At 29.4% G+C, this 20387-nt stretch overlaps 3 protein-coding genes across 6 annotated transcripts in view; 1 reads left to right on the forward strand and 2 right to left on the reverse strand.

Annotated features, from left to right (window-relative positions):
• The window catches only part of LOC125834644 (nudix hydrolase 8-like), a 117596-nt gene that overhangs the window by 44062 nt on the left and 53147 nt on the right, over nt 1–20387 (forward strand). The window lies entirely within an intron of this gene.
• LOC125834651 (vesicle-associated protein 2-1-like) lies at nt 5136–11119 on the reverse strand. Of its 4 annotated transcripts, none has more exons than XM_049513784.1 (8): nt 11053–11119; nt 9786–9861; nt 8943–9013; nt 8746–8827; nt 7794–7903; nt 7544–7663; nt 6320–6394; nt 5136–5513 (listed from the first exon to the last, which is right to left on the reverse strand). In XM_049513784.1, exons 2-8 carry the CDS (start codon nt 9844–9846, stop codon nt 5385–5387), a joined length of 648 nt encoding a protein of 215 aa, XP_049369741.1. In that variant the 5' UTR covers nt 9847–9861; nt 11053–11119; the 3' UTR covers nt 5136–5384. The 4 variants fall into 4 exon arrangements, with proteins under 4 accessions (XP_049369741.1, XP_049369744.1, XP_049369740.1 ...); XM_049513787.1 differs by lacking the exon at nt 11053–11119 and adding an exon at nt 10943–10958; XM_049513783.1 differs by lacking the exon at nt 11053–11119 and adding an exon at nt 10655–10674.
• Nucleotides 12173–14125, reverse strand: LOC125834640 (hydroxycinnamoyltransferase-like). The gene is made up of 2 exons (XM_049513770.1): nt 13637–14125; nt 12173–12814 (listed from the first exon to the last, which is right to left on the reverse strand). Exons 1-2 carry the CDS (start codon nt 14105–14107, stop codon nt 12179–12181), a joined length of 1107 nt encoding a protein of 368 aa, XP_049369727.1. The 5' UTR covers nt 14108–14125; the 3' UTR covers nt 12173–12178.

Consider the following 20387-nt stretch of genomic DNA (forward strand, 5'->3'; position numbering starts at 1 on the left):
TGCATGTAATTAATCAACCAACTTTTTAATCACTTAGATAACATGTCTATAGGTTTCTAATAATTTTCAGCATGGTTAAAACAGAAATAAGTTTGTTATGAATATTCTCTGCTCAAAATAAGTAATTGCTGCATTAAAATAAGTTGTTTGGCCACTTAAAATAAATTAGCATCATTTCCAACATGTTAAGCAATAATCTGATCTGTTTCTGTCACTAATAACTGCACTCATGATAATTTTCTGCCATTTAAATTCAATAATATTGTTATGATATTTGTTTATGTGCACACACTTAAGCATGAGACCTTTCACTAATTATGTGTGTTTGCTAGCATGCTAATAATTAAAACCTAGAGGCCAACTTGAGATTTATGTGCTAAATGCTCGTCCTATTTGTTTTGCTTGGTATCTAGAGGGCCTAATTAGGATCATATATTTTATTTTTGTCTAAAACCACCTTAATAGCAGTCCAATACCTTTTGGACATTAAGCGGGGACGTTAGGCACCTTTTAGGACGTTGTGCATGCGGAAGGTAGGGTAGGGGTAGTTAGGCCCTTACAGAGATGATGAAATTGACTCAGACTTAAAACGACAAACATTGATTTTGTCTTTCCGAATAATAAGCTGATCGAATATAAGCCGAGTGTTGATCCGTAAAGTGTGTTGATTTTCATGGTCTTCCTTTCCTTTTTCCCTTTATTTGTTTTATAATTATAATTGTTTGGGGTAGTTTAATAAAATAAAAATGTTTCGCCTATTTAATTGTGCAATTTCTGTCTCCTTGCTCCTCTCTTTACTAATTGTTTAATATTTGTTTATTGTTTATCTATATCACCTAGTAAACATGATTAATTAAATAATCAATAAATGAAGTGACCTTAATTGCTACTTATAACCCCACATAAATTGCATAAGATACGGTCAGAATTATAGTAATTAACATTCAAGTTAGGAAGTTGATACTTTTAAGGTAATACAAATATAGATATAGATAAAACTAAGAATTAATTCTAGTTAATGAGATGTTAGTCACGTATATGAAATACATTACCTAGGATGTTATTGTAAAAAAATTACTATTAATATAAAGATCTGAGTTATTTAATTCAAAGTTCTGGAATATTTTTGGACCAAAGGTAGATAGTTTTTCTTACTTTCCTTCCTTTTTTTTATATTACTCTCTGAGAACGTGCGTTGCATGTTTGTCCAATGTCAACATATATAATTTTTAAAATAATACAAACAATATTAATAAACATGTAAATAGTGACTTATAAAAAAGTTTAAAAGTAAAGTACAATAATGTGTAGCTATATATAACAAACTAAATTAATTTGACCTTTTTCTTGTGTGATTTTTATGATATATGCTTCTTCGTCTTTTGATATTTCAACAACATATAGTTCGAATATGAACATGAACAACATGATCTGTTATGTTTGCAAATGCTTCAAGTCTTAAAGTTTGTATCTTGTTTTAAGAAATTGTAGCATTCTCCTTTTATAATGTCTCATACTCTAGCATATTATTGTCAATTTCATGGCTCAACACGTGTAAAAAAAATAAAAATTCTTGTGATAGAGATAATTAATTAATAATTAGTGATATCATAAATTTATATATATCATAGTTGTACATACATGCATTCTTTATTTAATTCAAGATTATTATATTATTATATATATATATGGGTAAATACATAAAAGAAATCCTGAACTTGACACGAAAACTTACGTTAGTACTTAAACTTTACGGGTAATTATTTACCCCCCTTAACATATTTGAAGTGAATTAATATCACCCTAAAAATATAATATCAGTCTCAAGTTGGCAAGTGTATTACACACGCGCCACATCATTGACACATTAGAACCACATAAGTGCCACGTCATAGCCACATTGGAAATTATCTAAAATTTGATTTTTGATTTTTTAAATTCATTTCTTTCTTTCCTTTTCAGAATATTTAAATACTAGTTAATCTTTAGTTCTTAATTAGTTTAAGAAATATTGAAATCATTAGCAGTGATTTTTTTTTTCAATACTCAACGTCATTTATTGCCATGTCGATTGTCGGTGTTCTTCATTTTTTTTTTATATACTAATCAAAGTCTAATTCTTAACTAATTCAAGAAAAAACACATTTGTGATTTTATTTTTTAAAAAAAAAAAATTATCTACCCATTGCTTCAATCGCCATTGGCCAACCATTAACATTATAGATCGGTTGACAAAACCTCATCTTCTTTTATGCCCAAGTCTTTATTTTTCAAAAAAATTCACAACTTTTTAATAAAAATCAAATCTTCAAAGTAAAGAGTAAAAAAATTATGTGGGTCTTGAATGTGATTCTTTTTGTTTACATGTATAACGAGAAAATGTACTTTGAATGTAGAGTTTGAAGAAGGAGAAAGAGGATGGGGTGGGGTGGGGATAGGGTGGTGGGGAGTTTGAGGAAGAAAAGACGAGCAGGTAGATGGGGTAGGTGGAGTTTTGAGAAAGCGGGGTGGGGAGTTTGAAGAAGAAGAAGAATGGGGTGGGTAGGTTTCTTTTTTTTTTTTTTCATTATATATATAAAATGGGACCATTACTTTTTTAAAAAAATAACTTAACACGCTTTCAAAAAAAATTCTTTTCTTTTTTTGACACGTCATCCGTTAGGATGGTATTAAATTCACACGAAATGAAATAAGGGGGGTAAATAATTACCCGTAAAGTTTAAGTACTAAAGTAAATTTTCGTACCAAGTTCAGGGTTTTTTTTAAATGTATTTTCCCTATATATATAACACATAGTTATACATAATACATGCATCCTTTGTTTAATTCAAGATTATAAATTATAATACATGTGAATTTGACAAAATAATTTTAGTAAGCCTTTTTAAATATAATCATAATGTATAAAATATAACAAAATCTATCAGTATGTGTAAATATCCTCAAAACAGAAAAAAAAGTTCAAAAAACTAATAATCATGTATGTATCTAAAGTTTATATCTCTTATACTTTTCATAAATTTTAATCTTAGACATATATTACATTTTTTCTCAGAAAATGAGTAGCTGATATTGTGATTGAGAAGTGAAGAATACATAACTGCAAATTTAAATCTGAAATGTAGAGAAATAAATAAGAATTAGTTAGCAAAAAAAATTCAAAAAATCAACAATATTCTCCTATTTAGAAATGACAGTTTAAAGTAGGAACACTACTATATGAATGGTACTCTATGGAATAAAAGATGTATATCAAAGATGGAATGAATAAGGATAGTAGGGGAATTTATATAATTTTGTTGGGTTAAATGATATCTGAGTACAATTGAAATTGCTATGTGTCTTCTTTAGGCTTGAATTTGCTTCTATAATTGTGTATGTATCATTTTAGGATGCAATTGAACACATATCTAACTCTAACTTTTCTTTTTTTGACCAGTTTCATCTTTTTCCAAAATAGTCCTATCTTAAATCAGTTCATGAATAGTAAAGAAGGACTATCGTCTACTTGTGAAAATCGTTCTTATTCACTTATGTACAAGGTATTTAGTTACAACACAATGCTTGCATATGACTTGCTACAATTTAATGAATGAACTTCTACATGTAGCACTCCAATTATATAAGCTACTAATTAAGTTGCTAAAATCTGTCTCCTACAATTTCAAGCCAAGAAGAAAAAAATGCAAATGCATTTTCTGAATTTCTTAAAATCATTTTGATTTTCAAGGTTGATTCTTCCCGTTCAATTTTGTAGTGTATTTTCAATTCCATCTTCAGCTGAAAAATAGACAATTCCAAGACAAAATAGAAAATTACAAAGCTTTGATAAGTTTTTTTTTTTTTTTATAGCTTATTTAATATTCATATTCTTCTTTGGTACAAATATTTTTATGATTACTTGATTTGATTATGTAGAGTAATGTGTCAAAATCAACACGAGTCTTTGAAATTGGAACCTTACCTTCATGGGGTACAACTCTTTCTTATATATATGCAACAAAATTTGATTTTTTTCGTTGATTTCTGTATTTCACTTCTACGTCTCAAGACATGTTATTCCACCTTCGGCTCTTTATATTTGTCATTGTTGCTTGGTTGTTTATAAAGTTCATGATATCAACAACAACTGGAGAAAAGCTAATGTGGTTCAAAAAAAGAAAAATCTTATATTAAATGCTACTAATTCTTATCTTATTTTCTCATGTGTTTGCATGGGAGACTTGAATTAACAAATAAAAAAACTATTATATGCATCTTCATACCCACATGAGCACAAATGAAGTTAAAAGCAGAAAAATCCTTTAGATTGGTTGTTGGAACAGCACAGTTACATTTTCTTGCACACATTGTAAGGAACGAACTTATACATACTATACCTATGTATAGAAAAATTCTGCACTATGGATATTCAGTATCCATTTTTATTTTAATTATAGGGTGACACATTTACCTTTTCAATTACTATTGAAAGAAAAATTTAAGTGTTTGATATGTTGGGTCCGTGTTGTGCATGGGCTTCACCCTCTAGTATATATATATATGAATTAGATTTCTCTAAGAAAAAAAATGAGAACAAAATTCTCTCCTCCACCATTAATCCACAAAATTCATGAGTTTTTCTCTCCTTTCTTTCCTATCAAAGTGATCGGTATATATTTGATTATATAGATGATTATGCTCTTTTATTATGACTTTAATTCAATGTTAACTCTTCACATTCTTTATATTTATGTTAGCTCCTCACATTCTTTATATTTTAATAGTAATGATTGACGGTTCAAATAGATGAATGCAATCTTTTATTATGTTTTCAATGAAAAACTAACTTTTCAAATTCTTCAGGCATTTTACTATTTCATTAAAAAAAAGAGTAGATTTCTAGCATCCCATAATAATTAATATATAATAACTAATAATATATGATTTTAAAAAAAAGTTTTAGTATAGGGATAAAATGGTATTCGACTTTACACTTTGGAGCTTCCTAATAATATGATAATATATGATAATTTTGAACTTATTTACAATCTTCAATATTGTTTTAAGTGAAAATAAAATCATACATTTTGGCGCCTAAACCAATGGTTTACTAGCTTTGCCCTCGAGCCACCCTAGTATATATACAAAATATATAATGGGAAAGGATTATAAGTAAATTATAAATTAATCAATTTACACAAAATTAATAGAGCTACGCAAGGTCTTTTCCTCTCAGGCTTCATCAAAAATAGAAAATTATACAGTTAAATCCGAGAATGAAGAAACATGAGCTATTCTACTTAAGGTAAAAAAAGGCAGCCCGGTTCACAAAGCATCCCACGTTAGTAGGTGCCGGGGACGTACCCAAGGGGTATGATGTAGACAGCTTACCCTAATGCAAGCTATTCTACTGAAGGTGAAGACAACAATTTCAGCAGAAAGCCAACCATTAGGCCAATGACTCCCACAACAATTGCAAACCTCAGAGAGAAGCCTGGATCATTCCGACTTCTTCGTCTCTTCATCATTTCCTGCAAGTTAGAGAAGCAGAAAAATATGAGAAAGGTGGGTCATAGATTCATGTGTAGAAGTTGATACAACAACAACTAGGCCTCAACCCAGGCGAGTTTGGATAGACTTTATGTATCCTCACTGCTCACTGATTCATCATTTTCTTCTCAAAGAGCTTATGTTCCAATTACATCTACCCGAACCAGACTCTCCTGGACTAGCTTCTTTATCCTCATCCGTCCATAACACAAAAAGACTTTCCTATTTTACACCACATCCGTGCAACGTGTTGTGTTGAAGATGATATGAGTTCAAAATTGAAGCTCGTACAAGTCCATCATCATTCTTGCCTCCCGAGAGACACGAAATATCAAAATGTTAGATACTTGGTTACTATTGTATACCTATGTAAATTAGTGGTCAAGTTAATTTCCTATCCCCTTCTCTTTTGCATACTTACTGTCTGCTCCTAATAAAGAAAGAAGTATCTAAGAAAATTCCTATTCACCAAACTTATCATGCTTTCCCTGCTAAAAGTGCAACTTCGAGATTTTTTTCTCCCAGAAACTACCGTCTCTGTTTTACCAATTGAAATCCTATTAACTGCAAAATAAGGTGGCTTACATGAATTATTACTGAGTCAAATGTAAGAACTTCGAATATATTATTAACCACTTACCATGTGTTAATGAGGATTACTCTAACTAGTTTATCTCTGCAGATTGAGCTATGTTCTATTATTTATTGATTTAGACTAGCATACACCCTATAAGAATTAAGTTGCAACGATACACATTAAAGGGAAAATCTAAATAAGTAAACTAACCAGATCCTGGATCAGCTGTTGTGTTTGTCGGACAGCTGCATCCCTTTCATCTTTGATACGCTGCAACGCTTGATTCTATACCAACAAAGGGAAATTTTTAGCATTAATTGGCACTTAGCTGCTAGTCTATCTTTATCTTCATGTACATAGTTGGAGTAGATCATTGCAGAATATTGACCAAAAAAAGATCATAGCATAATAGAAAATAGCATACAAGCAGAACTCTTCCCAAGTCAGACACACAGGGCACTTAAAATTTATCCTCTTGTAGAATACTAGAATACGCAATTATGATTAGAAATGTTTAAAGGACACAGACACGTGCGTGCACACTAGAAATGTGCATAAAAGTTTCCCTACCATCACAATCTAGATATTTCCTCAAGCCTAACAGAATATTCGTTGACCGACTATAAGTGGGGGAAAATTGAACACAATGACATTACAGATAACCAGTGCTTAAAGTTAGCAGTTTCTAGGCTATGGTATTGCATAGTTGCCTTAAAATGGGAAGCAAAACCATCTGTTTTCAGAATCTTATCATTAAATCAGAGGATATCAGGTAATTACTGCTTTAGAAAAGTCACTCAATGTACTTTTTATGTTTTTGTATTGCATAAGTGGGGAAATAAAGTAATAGGTTCTTTTGAAAAGTTACTCAAAGACATTACATGCTCTACGCATTTTCCCAGACTTCAGAGAGGATAGACTCTTTGTTGCGAATGAGGCAGAGAGAGAGTAACTAAGCTGAGTAAATGGACTTTCTAGTGACTGAACTTCTTGGATAAATGTTCCAAAAAATAAATCCTGCTTCAAGCATGGGCCCTTTAGTGCTCCTTTTGCTACCCAATGTGTCTTATATGGACATCTCCGTATGGGTATTATAGTAAGTGTTCTACATTATAAATCAATTCCCAGACACTGACAGTCAACCAAAAGCACAAATTATATCACAAAAGTGAGCAGTCTCTGGCTTTTCAATGTAGGATGAGAAAAGTAGAAAGGCAAATATGAGAAATTTATCAGTGCACAAAATAAGCCTAGTTTTCCAAAACTAAGAGAATTTTAGCTGCATGCTTATAAATCTCAGCCACTAGCCATCATCTACCAAGAAACTCAGCATTATTACATCTGGGAAGAAATATCTATCCCTAGTGAAAAACGTGAGGTTCAAATAAGCACTTGAAGTGGTAGACAAAAATGCTAGCTAAAGTTAGAACTTACTGAAGTGAAATCAGAACTTTGTCGAAATACATCTTCATAAGGTCCAGGAGAGGAATGAGAAGACATGTAAACAACCCTAAGCTTGCACTCTTCTACAGTTCTTCCACCATCCTTATTAAACTGGATGCATCAAAGATAAATTAACAGAAGTATAGAACATTTATAAAAATAAAATAATACTAATATAATACAAGAAGGCTATTCACTCTGTAAGCATATTACACAGATTCTCTTGAAATAAAATTCTTACAGTATCTGGAGGAAGTTCATCAGTATCATTATTCACAATTGCGCTCTGTAGGAGGAATTTGTCCTTGCATTGCATATCTGCTGGGTACTCCTTTTGAGCTTGAAGAGTGACTGCAGACACATCAAAAACTTAACCTAAATATAAAATGCCAATCCGCCCTACTGAAAAGATAACGATCTTGGGATTACAATAGTAGACTATTGCGGAAGCAATTTTCATGTAGCAAACAACATCATAAAATTGTAACGATCAAGATAAAATTGTTTGAGTCTGTATTCTTACAAAAACAGGTGGTCAGCCCTATTTGGTTTTGTAACTAACACCTTTTTTGTAATAAAATTGTTACTTTACCAAAAAAAAAAAAACAATCAAAGGACACAGATAGTGAAAGAGGATCTGTCTAGTTGACATCCCTTCTTGATCAACTGCACTGATCTGGTCAAAGCGAAGAGGGGTATATCATATAATGTTTCCCATTTTACAGATGACTTCAAACTGCACAAAATGTATGTGAAATAATCCTTGATACCTTCCCTTTTTATTGGTTAATTAGTATAGCAATCGCCATAATGGTAACTTTTCTGTGAAAATCAATATATTATAAAAGAAAATGTGTGCAGTGTGACACTTAAAGCCATTGAAGCATCGCTTCATCACAATCCTGAAAGATAAAGGTTTGTAGTCTACCTAAGTGAGAGACAAATAACAACTCACGTAAATCAATCTAAGCCACCATACAACATTGGGGCATATCTCTAGACTCTAGCTATATATAATCTAATGCAATATCCCACTGTACTTTTACGCTTGAGGTATAATTTGATTCGGTTTCTGTAAAATTTTAGGCCTACAGGGTCTTGTGTACATATTCTGTTACAACAAATAACACTATCTGTAATTTAGAAAAAAAAATTATGCGAATTGCAAAGACATTCAAGCTCAAGAACGGCACCTCGAATGAAACCTGAATCCCAAGGCTGTATAATACCAGTGTTTGGTCGGACAAAGTACTTCTTTGGAGAAGTAGTTTTCACCTATCAAATAAAAACAAGCAGTATAGGAAGAGTGAACCAAGGAAATGAGTTATAGAAGTTCTTAAAGAAGAAATGAAGGATTTGTGGAATTTCTTCCAATCAAGATGAAGCAAACCTTAAAAGCAACACATTGATCTGTGCTGTTTGTGACTTTAAGATCACAGTAGCTTTGTTTGTCCAACTCAACTGAGACAGGAAATGCCAGAACCACAACCAAACATGAGTGTGTATGACGAGTAAATATATTCAAAAAGTATTTGATAAAGTTGTAGGTGAAGACAAAGATGCTCGATTCTCCAAATAGTAACATTGCCATATAAAATGAAACAGGATAAAAAATATGATTTTGAACAGTTCCTTCACCATATCCACTTCTCAAACATATTCTTAATGTTGTACAATGAGATTATTTCACAATGTCTGTTAGCTCTTGAGCACCGTGAGTATCAGAGTTGTCCAACTTCTCAAGCAATAGGCAGTCACTTCCGATCAAATGAATGGAATTACACATTTCCACATCACAGAAAATCCTATTAATGAGAATAACAAAAATAGCACAGAGGTGATACTAGGCAGCATTTTTCCACCAGAAAGTTACTGAAATCATACAAAAATCTTGCAAAACGTGGTTGCTTAAGGTTCTGCGAAATCTCTTCTTTTTGTAATGAACTAAAGAGTTTGAGAATGTTTTCCCACTCAAAATCTTCATGCAAAAGAAATACTATTATCTACTAATGTTTGTAAAAATCAGGTTCAAAAAGATTTTCTCATAAGTTGTCCAAAGAGCTCATTTCTGGTCAATGTTGAAAAAGATCAACTGAAAGCAAAATCATTTCCCCTTTCTACTTACACATCTTAACTTGTAAACCCACACAACAAGATTCTTAAACAGAAATTCTTATACATTCAAATTGTCTTAACAACAAATAAACAATGAAGAGAGAGAGAGATAGATTACATTGGAATTTGAGCTCCGGAGGACTAACAGATATCAACTGGTTGGTAGCACCAGCACTCATGATGAAAGCTGAAACCTGATCAATCACTCAAATCAAATCAATTACCACATAAACCGATAACCAAATCACAAACACTAGCACCTATGTTAATCACAACAATGCATCTCAAAACAAACAAACAGATATCAATCACAATAACAAAACACACAGACGAAGAAAAAAAAAGAAGATAAAATGAACCTTGATTAAACAAAAACTGATGATCACGGAAGGGTGAGAGGGAAAAAAAACACTCAAATCAAACTCATTGAATTTTTTCTAGTGAAATTCATAGGTGAAAATGCATTACCTCAAAACTCACTTAGCTATTCCGATTTCTGAGCAGAGAAAAAAAAGAGAAATTTCCGTTGTGAAACCAAAACCTGATCAATCATATCAAATCACTACCATAATCACTCAAATCAAACACAAAACTCTAGCGCCTATGTTAATTACAACAAAGCATGTCAAAACAAACAAATCATATATCAATTGCAACAAAAAAAGCGGCCCTTAATCCAACGAAAACTCAGTATCAGAGAATGGCATAAGAAGGGAAAAAAAAAAACTCAAAATCAAACTCATTTTTAATTTACTAAAGTGAAAATCAGATGTCAAATTGCATTACCTCAAAACTCACTTAGCTACACACCAAATAAAAAAAGTGAAATTTTCCGTTCTGACACCAAAACCTAATCAATCATTCAAATCAATTACAACTAAAATCAATAACCAAATCACAAACCCTAACATCTATGTTAATCACAACAATGCATCTCAAAACAAACAAAACATATATCAATCGCAAAAAAAAATAAAAAAATCGGACATTCATTGAACGAAAACTGATAATCACCGAACAGCGTAAGGAGAAAACGAAACCACAAATCAAACTAACAGAACTTTTTAGTGAAACTTCGGCTGTGAGAAATACATTACCTCAAATTCAATATCCCGAGCAAAAACAGATTATTTTTTTTTTCAAATTCTCCGAAGTGAAATAGAATCTTTATCACTCAATCAATCAAATCAATTGCTACGAAAATCTACAACTAAATCACAACAATGCATCTCCGAACGAACAAAAACAGGTATCAATCGCAAAAAAAAAACGCACCTAAATTGAACGAAAAGGATCAGAGAAATGGCGAACGAAGAAAAAAAACTTCAGATCAAAATTTACAGAGAAATCTGAATGAAATTCGGAGGGGCAGAAAAGTGCAGTACCTCAAAATTTTCCGAGCAGAGAGAGAGAGCGAAAAATGAATTTTTCGGTTGTGGAGATGTTTTTATTGAGGTGACACGTGGCGGAGAGAGAAAAATAGGTCCGAGTCAAAAGGAGAAGTTAGGAGGGAGTGGGTTGTTCTGTATGTGGGGGATAGCTGATCTGTGAAACACAACTGGCTTAACACCATCAAATGATTAATAATTATAATAAGTAAAAAGAAATGTTTAATTCCATTAGTTTATTGTCATCGTCCACCATTATCAACTAGAAAACTATCATGATCACCAATACGTACCAACGACAATCATCATTATTATTCACCATCATCATTAGCAATAATTCACCATAGCTATGTAGGGGCAGAGCTACGATAGTGTTAGGGTCGGAAAATTACACTATATATGTTAAATTTTTACTTTATATTGGTATATATAGTATATATTTTTTTAAATTCCTTAGAACCAATGCATATCTATTGCGTAGTGGTAAGGGTATACGCAAAACTTACATGAGGCCCAGGTTTGGTCCCTTATGTTTGCATGTTATTTTTTTATTATGATTTGCTTAAAATTTGTAAGATATTTAAAAATGGACAATTTTAATGTGAAGTGAGAAATAACTCAATGGCAATTGAGAGTAGAAATACAAGCATCATTATATATCACCAACCATCGTCATTATCATCATTCACTATAGCTTTCAACTTTCACATCAATAGTTACCCTCACCTTACTATCAAGTATCATCGACCAATATAATTACAAGTCATTTAAAGGGTACATGATTGAGACAAATTAAGTCAAATGCATCCCAAATTCATAATACTAAAAAGAAGTTTTAACTTTTATGCATTGACATTTGAATTCACAAAAGCTTATAAATACAAAAATAAACAAAAGCAGCTAGTTTTCATTTCCAAGAACATATATATAATAACTAAAAATAGTACAGCAATTCCCTTGAACAACTAGTGAAGAGAGAATCAATGTCTACCAAAAGCCCAAAATTAAAATAAAGAATAATATATTGCGTTCACGCAAGATTCAAAAAAGAGTCAGCACCTTTTTTTTCTTGGTGGAAATTGAGAAAATGAATACAATTTAAATTTATCAACCTTATAAGAATCTAATTAGAGATTGTAATTATAATGTTTAGTTCAGAGTTGTCTTCATCATTAGTTGGACTAATCATCACAAGATCTTGATTATTTTCTCCGTTAATAATCCAACATGAAACATGAATAGCCTCATTTCCTTCAATAAATCTTACTTTATCAGCTCCCAAATCATTCCAATTTGTTGAAATTATAGATAATAATCCACTTTCCTCCTCCTTAATTATCTCCTCTCTTGAACAATTTTCCATCTTAATACTTCCAAAAGTCTCTTTCACTAAAATAGTGAAATTTGAAGATATATTTTTACCAATTTTTCCCTCTATTTCTCCAATACATTTTGATGTAAGATTCTTGAGGAATTCATTGTTGTTCATTTTCAAAGGGGTTTTGGGATTCTTGAAAATTAGAGTATTTGTGATTTGATTTTTTGTTTTTGGACTTGTAGTAGATAGAGTTGGTGAAGAGCCAATTTTTGTGAAATTTGGTGTGTAAAATGCTGGTAGTTTTGGTGAGTCAATTTGTGAGACAAGGTTGTTGTGGATTTTGGACCAAGATTTTAAAAAACTTGTCATAGCAAAAGGGTCAGCTAGAAATAAGCTACAACTTATTCCAATTGAGTATCCTCCACACTTGAAATTTGTCACCTGGAAAATGAGTAAGAAGAAAGATTTAACATTGGAAAGTTAGTCATCTGAATACATTAGTAGCCGAGTCAGAATTTTCACTAGTAAAATTATATGTATGTGTGTATTAAATATTGAATACTATTAACTTCTTTGTATATTTACTTCGAACGTCATTAATAAAAATTTCTAGCTCGACCATTAAATTCTAATTATTTTATCTACACAATATAATTTTTTTTTAAGAAGGGTGCTTTCTTATCAATATATGTGGTGTGCCCTATTGGCCTAATTCTAACAGCTATTGGCCTAAATCGAATGAAGGCCCTAATTGGTCTGTTTTTAGAAAAAATGTTTTTTTTATAATTATTTAATTTAATTTTTTCACATGACGTGTTTAAAATTTCAAAAATAAAAAGTATTTTGAGTTATATTTTACATATCTTAGTTTAAAACCATAAAATTTAAAACTCTATTTTTGTCTTGTTTTTAAACTCTATATCAAATCAAAACCATACAAACAAATTAAAACATGAGGATTATTTTCCAAGAAATTATTACTCCCTATGTCCAATTAATGTGGCACCATTCAAATTTTGAGAATCAAATAGTTTAATTTTAATTGTAAGTTTGGACATGAATCTTGATGATTTTTGAAATAGAAATTATATATTTGAAAACTGCATAAAAAAAATATATACTACAAGTGACAATAATTTATAATTCGAGATATTAAAAAAAGTACTTATAATTAAAGAAAGAAAAATTTGTTTAAATTTTGAAATGTGATAAATATCACATAAATTGAAACGGAGAAAGTATTAAGTTTATTCTTGTACTTACCTGGATTAAGAAAAGGGGAGAAAATTGAGGACTTGTTTCATGAATATCTTCCCAATAAACAAGTTCATTTTCAATATTTTCCTTCTTCTTGAGATCAATAAAATCAACCATATTCATTGGAAAATTAGCTTCAAGCATTCTAACACCAGAATCATTTGGAACTAATTCAAAATCATCCTCTAATTTTCTTAATCTTCCAGCAAATATTGGATTTTCAACTATTGCACTTCCCAATGACTCCTTAAACCAACCAGCGACTATCCATCCTGAATCCGTCTCTGACGCCTTGTTGTAGTACAAAACCATGTGAAAACGCCTTTGCAAATTACCCAAGTCGAAATTCTCAGGTATCGCGATTCGCCTCGAGAATCGTGGATCGGTTATCTTCATTGGTATCACAGTTTGAATTGCTTCAACTTGCAACTTGGGAGAAAAAATTGAAGCTCCATTTCCATTGCAATTAGTTGCCATTTTCAAAATACTTGAAGATAGTTGTGTAACATTACTAGGCTTTTATAGGCAAAAATAGGATGACTTCTAAAATTTATGGTCTAAAACAAATTTTAAATTTTTGTGCGGTTACAAATTATTTCATTAAAGATAAAAGAGAAATTTTAAAATTAATTACAAAAAAGTGATATTCTTTTTTTAACGAATTTAAAAAAGTGTGTCACATAAATTGAGACACATAGAATTAATGATTATCTTGCCTTTCTCTTTCTTTTTTTTTAGTTATCCATATGATATCATCTGATATTTATATTAGAGTCTGTTTAAATTCAAATTTACGCTAGAAAATTCTATATTGAATGGTAAAATGCTTTTTAAAAATGGTGATTCTGTATTTAAGGAGACTCAAATTCAAAGCCTCTAATTAAAAATGATTGTCTTGCCTTTCTCTATATTTATGGTGACAACTGACAACACAAGATGATACACTAGCTAGGAAAAAGCTCATCATTTTTTAAAAATCCTCCATTTTATTTGTGGTGAATTTCCGTGCTACGCTCAATATATACATGGGGTTTGATCTAAGTCTTTTTTTTTTTTGGAAAATATTTTTTTTTTATCTAATATTGATATTTTGTGTAACCCACAAATAGTTAATATAGTTGGTACAATTTAATCTTGGGTAGAGTCACCATTATAGTTATGGGTCGATTTTAATGCAAATTTTGTATTTAAATATATTTTAAAATATTTAATATGTATAAATAATTTTATTTAAGTAAAAAGAGTCCGAGATTTGCATTATTAATTTATGTTGTTTCTGATAGTATGTTGATTTTTGAAAGTAGAGACACAAATTAAAATTTCGAGTTTATGAATTTTAAATTTTAGAAAAATAAAGTTATGGAATTTTTGATAAGTAATTTATATAAAATATACATCATTATTAGTAAAATACTTTTAAAGATAAATTATCTTAACCTAACATCATTAATTAGTAAATGGACAATTTCCAATTTTTTCTTAAGAATGGGGAAAAGACAAACAAAAAAAAATTAAAGTGAATGATAATAATGTAGGTGATCTGTCGTTTTTCTTTGGGTCATAAATTGAATCATCCAAAAAAATTTGATCAAATATATTAATTATTTTCTCATACCTAACATCATTTAAGAAATTGTGCTGGAAAAGTAAAACAAAATAATTATATGGGAAACCAAAAAAAAAGGCAAGATAATAATTTTGACACAAGTAGTTAATAAGTGATAATTTAGGTATGAAATTCACCATAAACATGTTATTAGTTACTTATGTTAAAATGAGTTAGACTGAAATAAATTAAAAATCGAATGACAACTCAACTCGCTCAATTTTTAATAAATTTTAAATTCTTTGTTTGCTTTGTTATAATTTATTTAAGAACTTAATAGATTCTAAGTTGCATGTATGATAGTGTAAAATTATTTATTTATATAATTAGATTAATTAAAAGATAATTGCATGTTATAATATTTGTAGCTTGTTAGGTCAAGTTTTTTTTAAAGCTATCGGTGTTTGACTAAGGGCTAATTGGACATGTGATATGAAATCATAATTTAAAGTTGAAATTTTGTTCAGATGTAATATAAACTTTTTTAAGTTGTATTTTTTTTTTCATAAATATAAAAAATTCACAAGTTGTGAAAACTATCAAAATTTCTTCAATTCTTCTTAATAAATAAGCAAATCGTACTTCATAAACAAGATATCAGAATATTCTAACACACCCTATTGATAAATCGTTGTTTGAAATCAATTTTTCAAAACATATATGTAATTGCATGTTCAAATGCACCCTAAGCTTTTAAAGCACTAGATTTATTTCTTTTTTTCGAAAGCTAAAAAAGTTACTTCTCTTTTCTTTTCTTTTTTTGAAATAATTGTTAGTAAGAAAGATATTTTAAAAGTTATTTAGTTAGTTGGGGGATATGTTTTAGGTAAAAACATAATGATGGAAATATTTTTAAACCAAAAAGGTAATAAAAAATAAAATCAACCTATTTCAAATAACTTATTATATATAGTAAAATAAAACTATTTTTTAAACAGTGTTTTGCGAACGCCTCGCAATAATTGTATAACATTTGTTATTGGAGTTGTCTCTTCATAATTGAGCACTTGTAACATTTAATACAATGTTTCTTTGGTACAACTGCATACTTCCTCTGTTCACTTTTAATTGTCCTATTACGTTTTTTGAAAGTCAATTTCACTAATTTTTAAAATTAAATTAGATTATGAATTTGATATTTTAAACAAAAAATTTAGATATTCAAAAACTATACGAAAAGTACTATAAATTCCAATTTTTCGCATATCAATATAATGAAAAATATATCATAAAATATTAATCAAAGTTATTATCGTTTGACTCTAAAAAAAAAAACGATGACAATTAAAAATAGACAGAGATAGTATTGTATATCTATTTATGGATCTTTATATTGCATCATGCATGATTATTTTAAAGAAAAAAATATTTGAATGGTACAAACAAAATTAAATTGTCAGAGTCCTTTTAATTTCCACATGCATAATTGGGCGGAGCTAGTATGTAAAGTATATGTTCAATAAAATATACTCCAGTAATTTTAATTCAAATCGTATATTATTTTAGTCCAAATTTCAAAGGCCATTTGTAGAAAGAGATGTTTGGCTTTTTAGTTAGTATTGGAGGATTTTTCGTTCGAATAATATAACATTTGGTAAAATTTAAACCTTTCTCAAATAATAAAAGGATAAATTCGATCCTTTTCTATATAAATTATTGAACCTTTGATCTACTTATATATAATATATCAACCAAAGATTTCCATATATGTGCTCATTTTATTTTATTTTCAGTAAAGAAATATAACTTCAACCACACTTTGAATTGTCAGAGTTACTTCTAAAATGACTGTTAAGGTCGTTCACTTATTTTTCCTAATAAATTAAGTGAATGATCTTAACGGTCTTAAGTGATGATTACTTGTCTACTATATCTCATATTTGATTGAGTTTTGATTACGTGATTAGCAATTTTAAGATTATCTATCACAATTGTTGTATTATTTTTATACCATACTAAAATCGTTATCCTACTAAATATTCTCATCAATATGTTATCTTAATATTGATAATATAACTTATTCGCCGATCAAACGACCTATTAGAGTCAGCTTTGATGGACTTAATGCTATTTAAAACCCACCATTCTTGGTAATAAAAGGGTTCAACATACAATCAATTATCTGCCTATAATACGTCTTTATTATTTAAATGTATAATTAATTAAGTTGTTAGTTGGAAACAGGTGAATGTTGAACTTCGCTGTAAAATAATTAATGTTCATGAAGATGTAGGTGACAACATTAATTGTTCATCAAATTAATTGGAACAGATAGATTTCGATTTTTTTTTTAAAAAAAAAAAAGTAAATAAGACTTACACAAAACCAATTATATGTGAACTACCAAAAATGTCTTAACCAACTGGAGTTATTGGTCTGCTATGTTGATGGGGAATTAATATGATTGGTCTTAGGAAGATATCAGGATATCAAATGAACGGGTTAGATAGAATTTGAACGAGTTAAAATGAGTGAGTTAGGCTTAATTTGAGTGGATCAAAATGTATTGAGTTAATAAATACTCCCTCTTACACCAATTTATATGATGATTTGATTGATATAAGAAAGAAAGAAATATTTTTGAAACTTATAATCTAAAATAAGTCATAAATATTTGTGTGACTATAAATCATCTTATTAAGAATAAAATAGACATTTTAAAGTTAAATTATTTTACAACAACAACATATCCAATGAAATCCTACAAGTGAGTCTAAGAAGGATTGAAATATGTAGACCTTATTACTACATCACGGAGGTAGAGATCTCGTTTCTGAAAGACCCTCGACTAAAGTTAAATTATTACTAATATAAAATGTGTTATTCCTTTTTAGACTAAACCTGAGACAGGAGAAGTAACATGTTGGCAAGATCATATTTTTATGGGTTAATTTTATCATTCCTTCCTGTCTTTTAAGAATTTTGTGTGTCCTTAAAAAGACACTTCTAGTTTATATTATTCAGAGACATTTAAAAAATTAAATTTTACGAATTTTAAATTATACAAAAACAAATTCAAATATTAATAACTTAATTTTAAAATTTTAAATTTACAGATATTTAATGAATTTTACGTCACAAATATATAATTTAGGATAAATTTATTGATTTCGGCTGAATCTATAAATTGCTTTCTAGCTCAACCCATAATATTATGTGTCCTTTAGAAAGTGTACACATATTTTTAAAAAAATATTTAATAGCAATAAATATTTTACTACTTGACCAAACAACTATTTATCTCTCTTAAATGTCTCTCTCAATTAACATGTGCTAAACAGACACAGCATACTTTCGGTTGGGTCAAGGCTTTCACTCTTATCTTAAAACGAATTAAAATAGAGTGGAAAATCTAACAGTTTTTTTAAAATTCAATATCAGAAAGTGTTTTTTTAAAAATCATCAATCGACATCAATAATGTGATAGTAAGGGTGATTTTTTTTCATTTAAAAAATAGTAATAAATGCTTCTTGTTTATCTAGAAAATGAAATATTTTAAAATAAAAAATGGATACATAATATATGATACAAGCTCGATTGAACTTTGTATGTCTGGCCTAAACTCAATATATGTGTTAGATAATTTTTCAAAAATATGTATATAAATATAATAAACTGTAAACTTAATTATAGAAGTTGTGAGTTTTGTGACAAACGAGGAATTAATCAGAGCTTATAAACTTTAAACTTTTTTGGAGATGATAATAATTTTTTTGATATCAAAAAGATTATAACTATAAAGAGTCATTCGGTGTGAGGTATAAGGTATAATAATCAAATGATAAAATGTAGGATTATTTTATCTCATGTTTGGTTGGAGGTATTAGATAGTCCTTGGATTATTTATCTCACCATTTTTACCATAGTAATGGAATAATTTATCCCATATACATGATATATAATATAACTTATCACAAAATAAATTATTTCGAAATAACTTATTCCCAACCAAACGACACCGAGAGTCTCCCAACTGTACATATTTATGGACATACCTATCAACCTAAAGAGTTGTTGCTACTCAACTTGAGAGTCAAACTTAGTTATGACATTGATTGTTAAATATTGGTATTTAAGCCTATGTTGATTTTTATTTGTTCAATTTGGAATTTGTAAGTTTTTAAAAAAGTAATAGTTGATATAAATATTTTATCACAATACATATTAATTGATGTTTAATTAGTCTTAAGATTTGATAAATGATTCGGAGAATAAATAATTAATATTTAGGGTAAAACATGAAAAATATATTTTTCTTTTGATATGCTAAAAGTAATAAATAAAAGTGAAAATGTACTTTTAATATTGTGGACAAGTAAGAGTAAAAATATATTTTAAATATAATGGACAAGTAAAAGTGAACGAAAGAAGTATTATTTATCTCTCTCAAGCGTCACGTAATTAACACACATTGACACTTTTCTAAAGAACAAAAATTTTAAAATCAAGGGTGAATGCACAATATACGGTACGAGTTCATACTTGGTCCAAACTTCATCTATATTGAGAAATTCACTAAATATATACATATAGTGAATTGCAAATCTAGTAGCACTAAATGGGTTGTGAATTTTGTGGCAAGTAACGGATCATCAAAATTTATAAATTTTAAATCTTGAATCGATCTTTATTTCAAATAAGTTTAATTTTGCAATTTTGTCAAAACTACAAATATTATGAACTTGGAGATGATAATATTTGGTTTGGTCAAATAAAATTTTACTTTATTACTATTGTCTGGACCAAAGCATGAAAAACATTATTACAATAGTCACCCCAACTGTGTACAGGACAACTTGTCAACCAAATGTGTGGTTCCTATTCAACTTGAGAGGGACAACTTAGTTTATGAAATTGATGTTTTCAACTTGGCATGACATGTAAAATTAATCTTAGGTGGTTTGATGGGAAGAAAATCTCTTCATCATTATTTGTGCTATTTAAAATTTTACAACAATAGCATAATTAATGTAATTTCGTAAGTGAGATCTGAAGAGGGTGTGAATATAACTTTATCTTTATCTTGTGATGGTAGAAAAGTTTGAACATGTGCATACGAGATGCACGGATATCCCAGTGCAGAGGTGTGAGAAGTTGACTATGGATGATTTCAACAGAGGTAGAGATAGGTTGAAGAAGTATAGAAGAAA

This window comes from Solanum verrucosum, unplaced genomic scaffold (assembly GCF_900185275.1).
Source record: "Solanum verrucosum unplaced genomic scaffold, falcon-dt-bn FXZP01000149.1, whole genome shotgun sequence".
Lineage (NCBI taxonomy): Eukaryota > Viridiplantae > Streptophyta > Magnoliopsida > Solanales > Solanaceae > Solanum > Solanum verrucosum.

Coding starts and splice junctions, on each gene's coding strand:
- LOC125834640 (XM_049513770.1), bottom strand. CDS start 14,107: ATGGCAACTAATTGCAATGGAAATGGAGCTTCAATTTTTTCTCCCAAG. Junction 12,815..13,636: donor CTCCCCTTTTCTTAATCCAG/GTAAGTACAAGA, acceptor CTCATTTTCCAG/GTGACAAATTTCAAGTGTGG.
- LOC125834651 (XM_049513783.1), bottom strand. Junction 7,904..8,745: donor GGATTCAGGTTTCATTCGAG/GTGCCGTTCTTG, acceptor ATGTGTCTGCAG/TCACTCTTCAAGCTCAAAAG. Junction 6,395..7,543: donor AAAGTTCTGATTTCACTTCA/GTAAGTTCTAAC, acceptor TTGTTGGTATAG/AATCAAGCGTTGCAGCGTAT.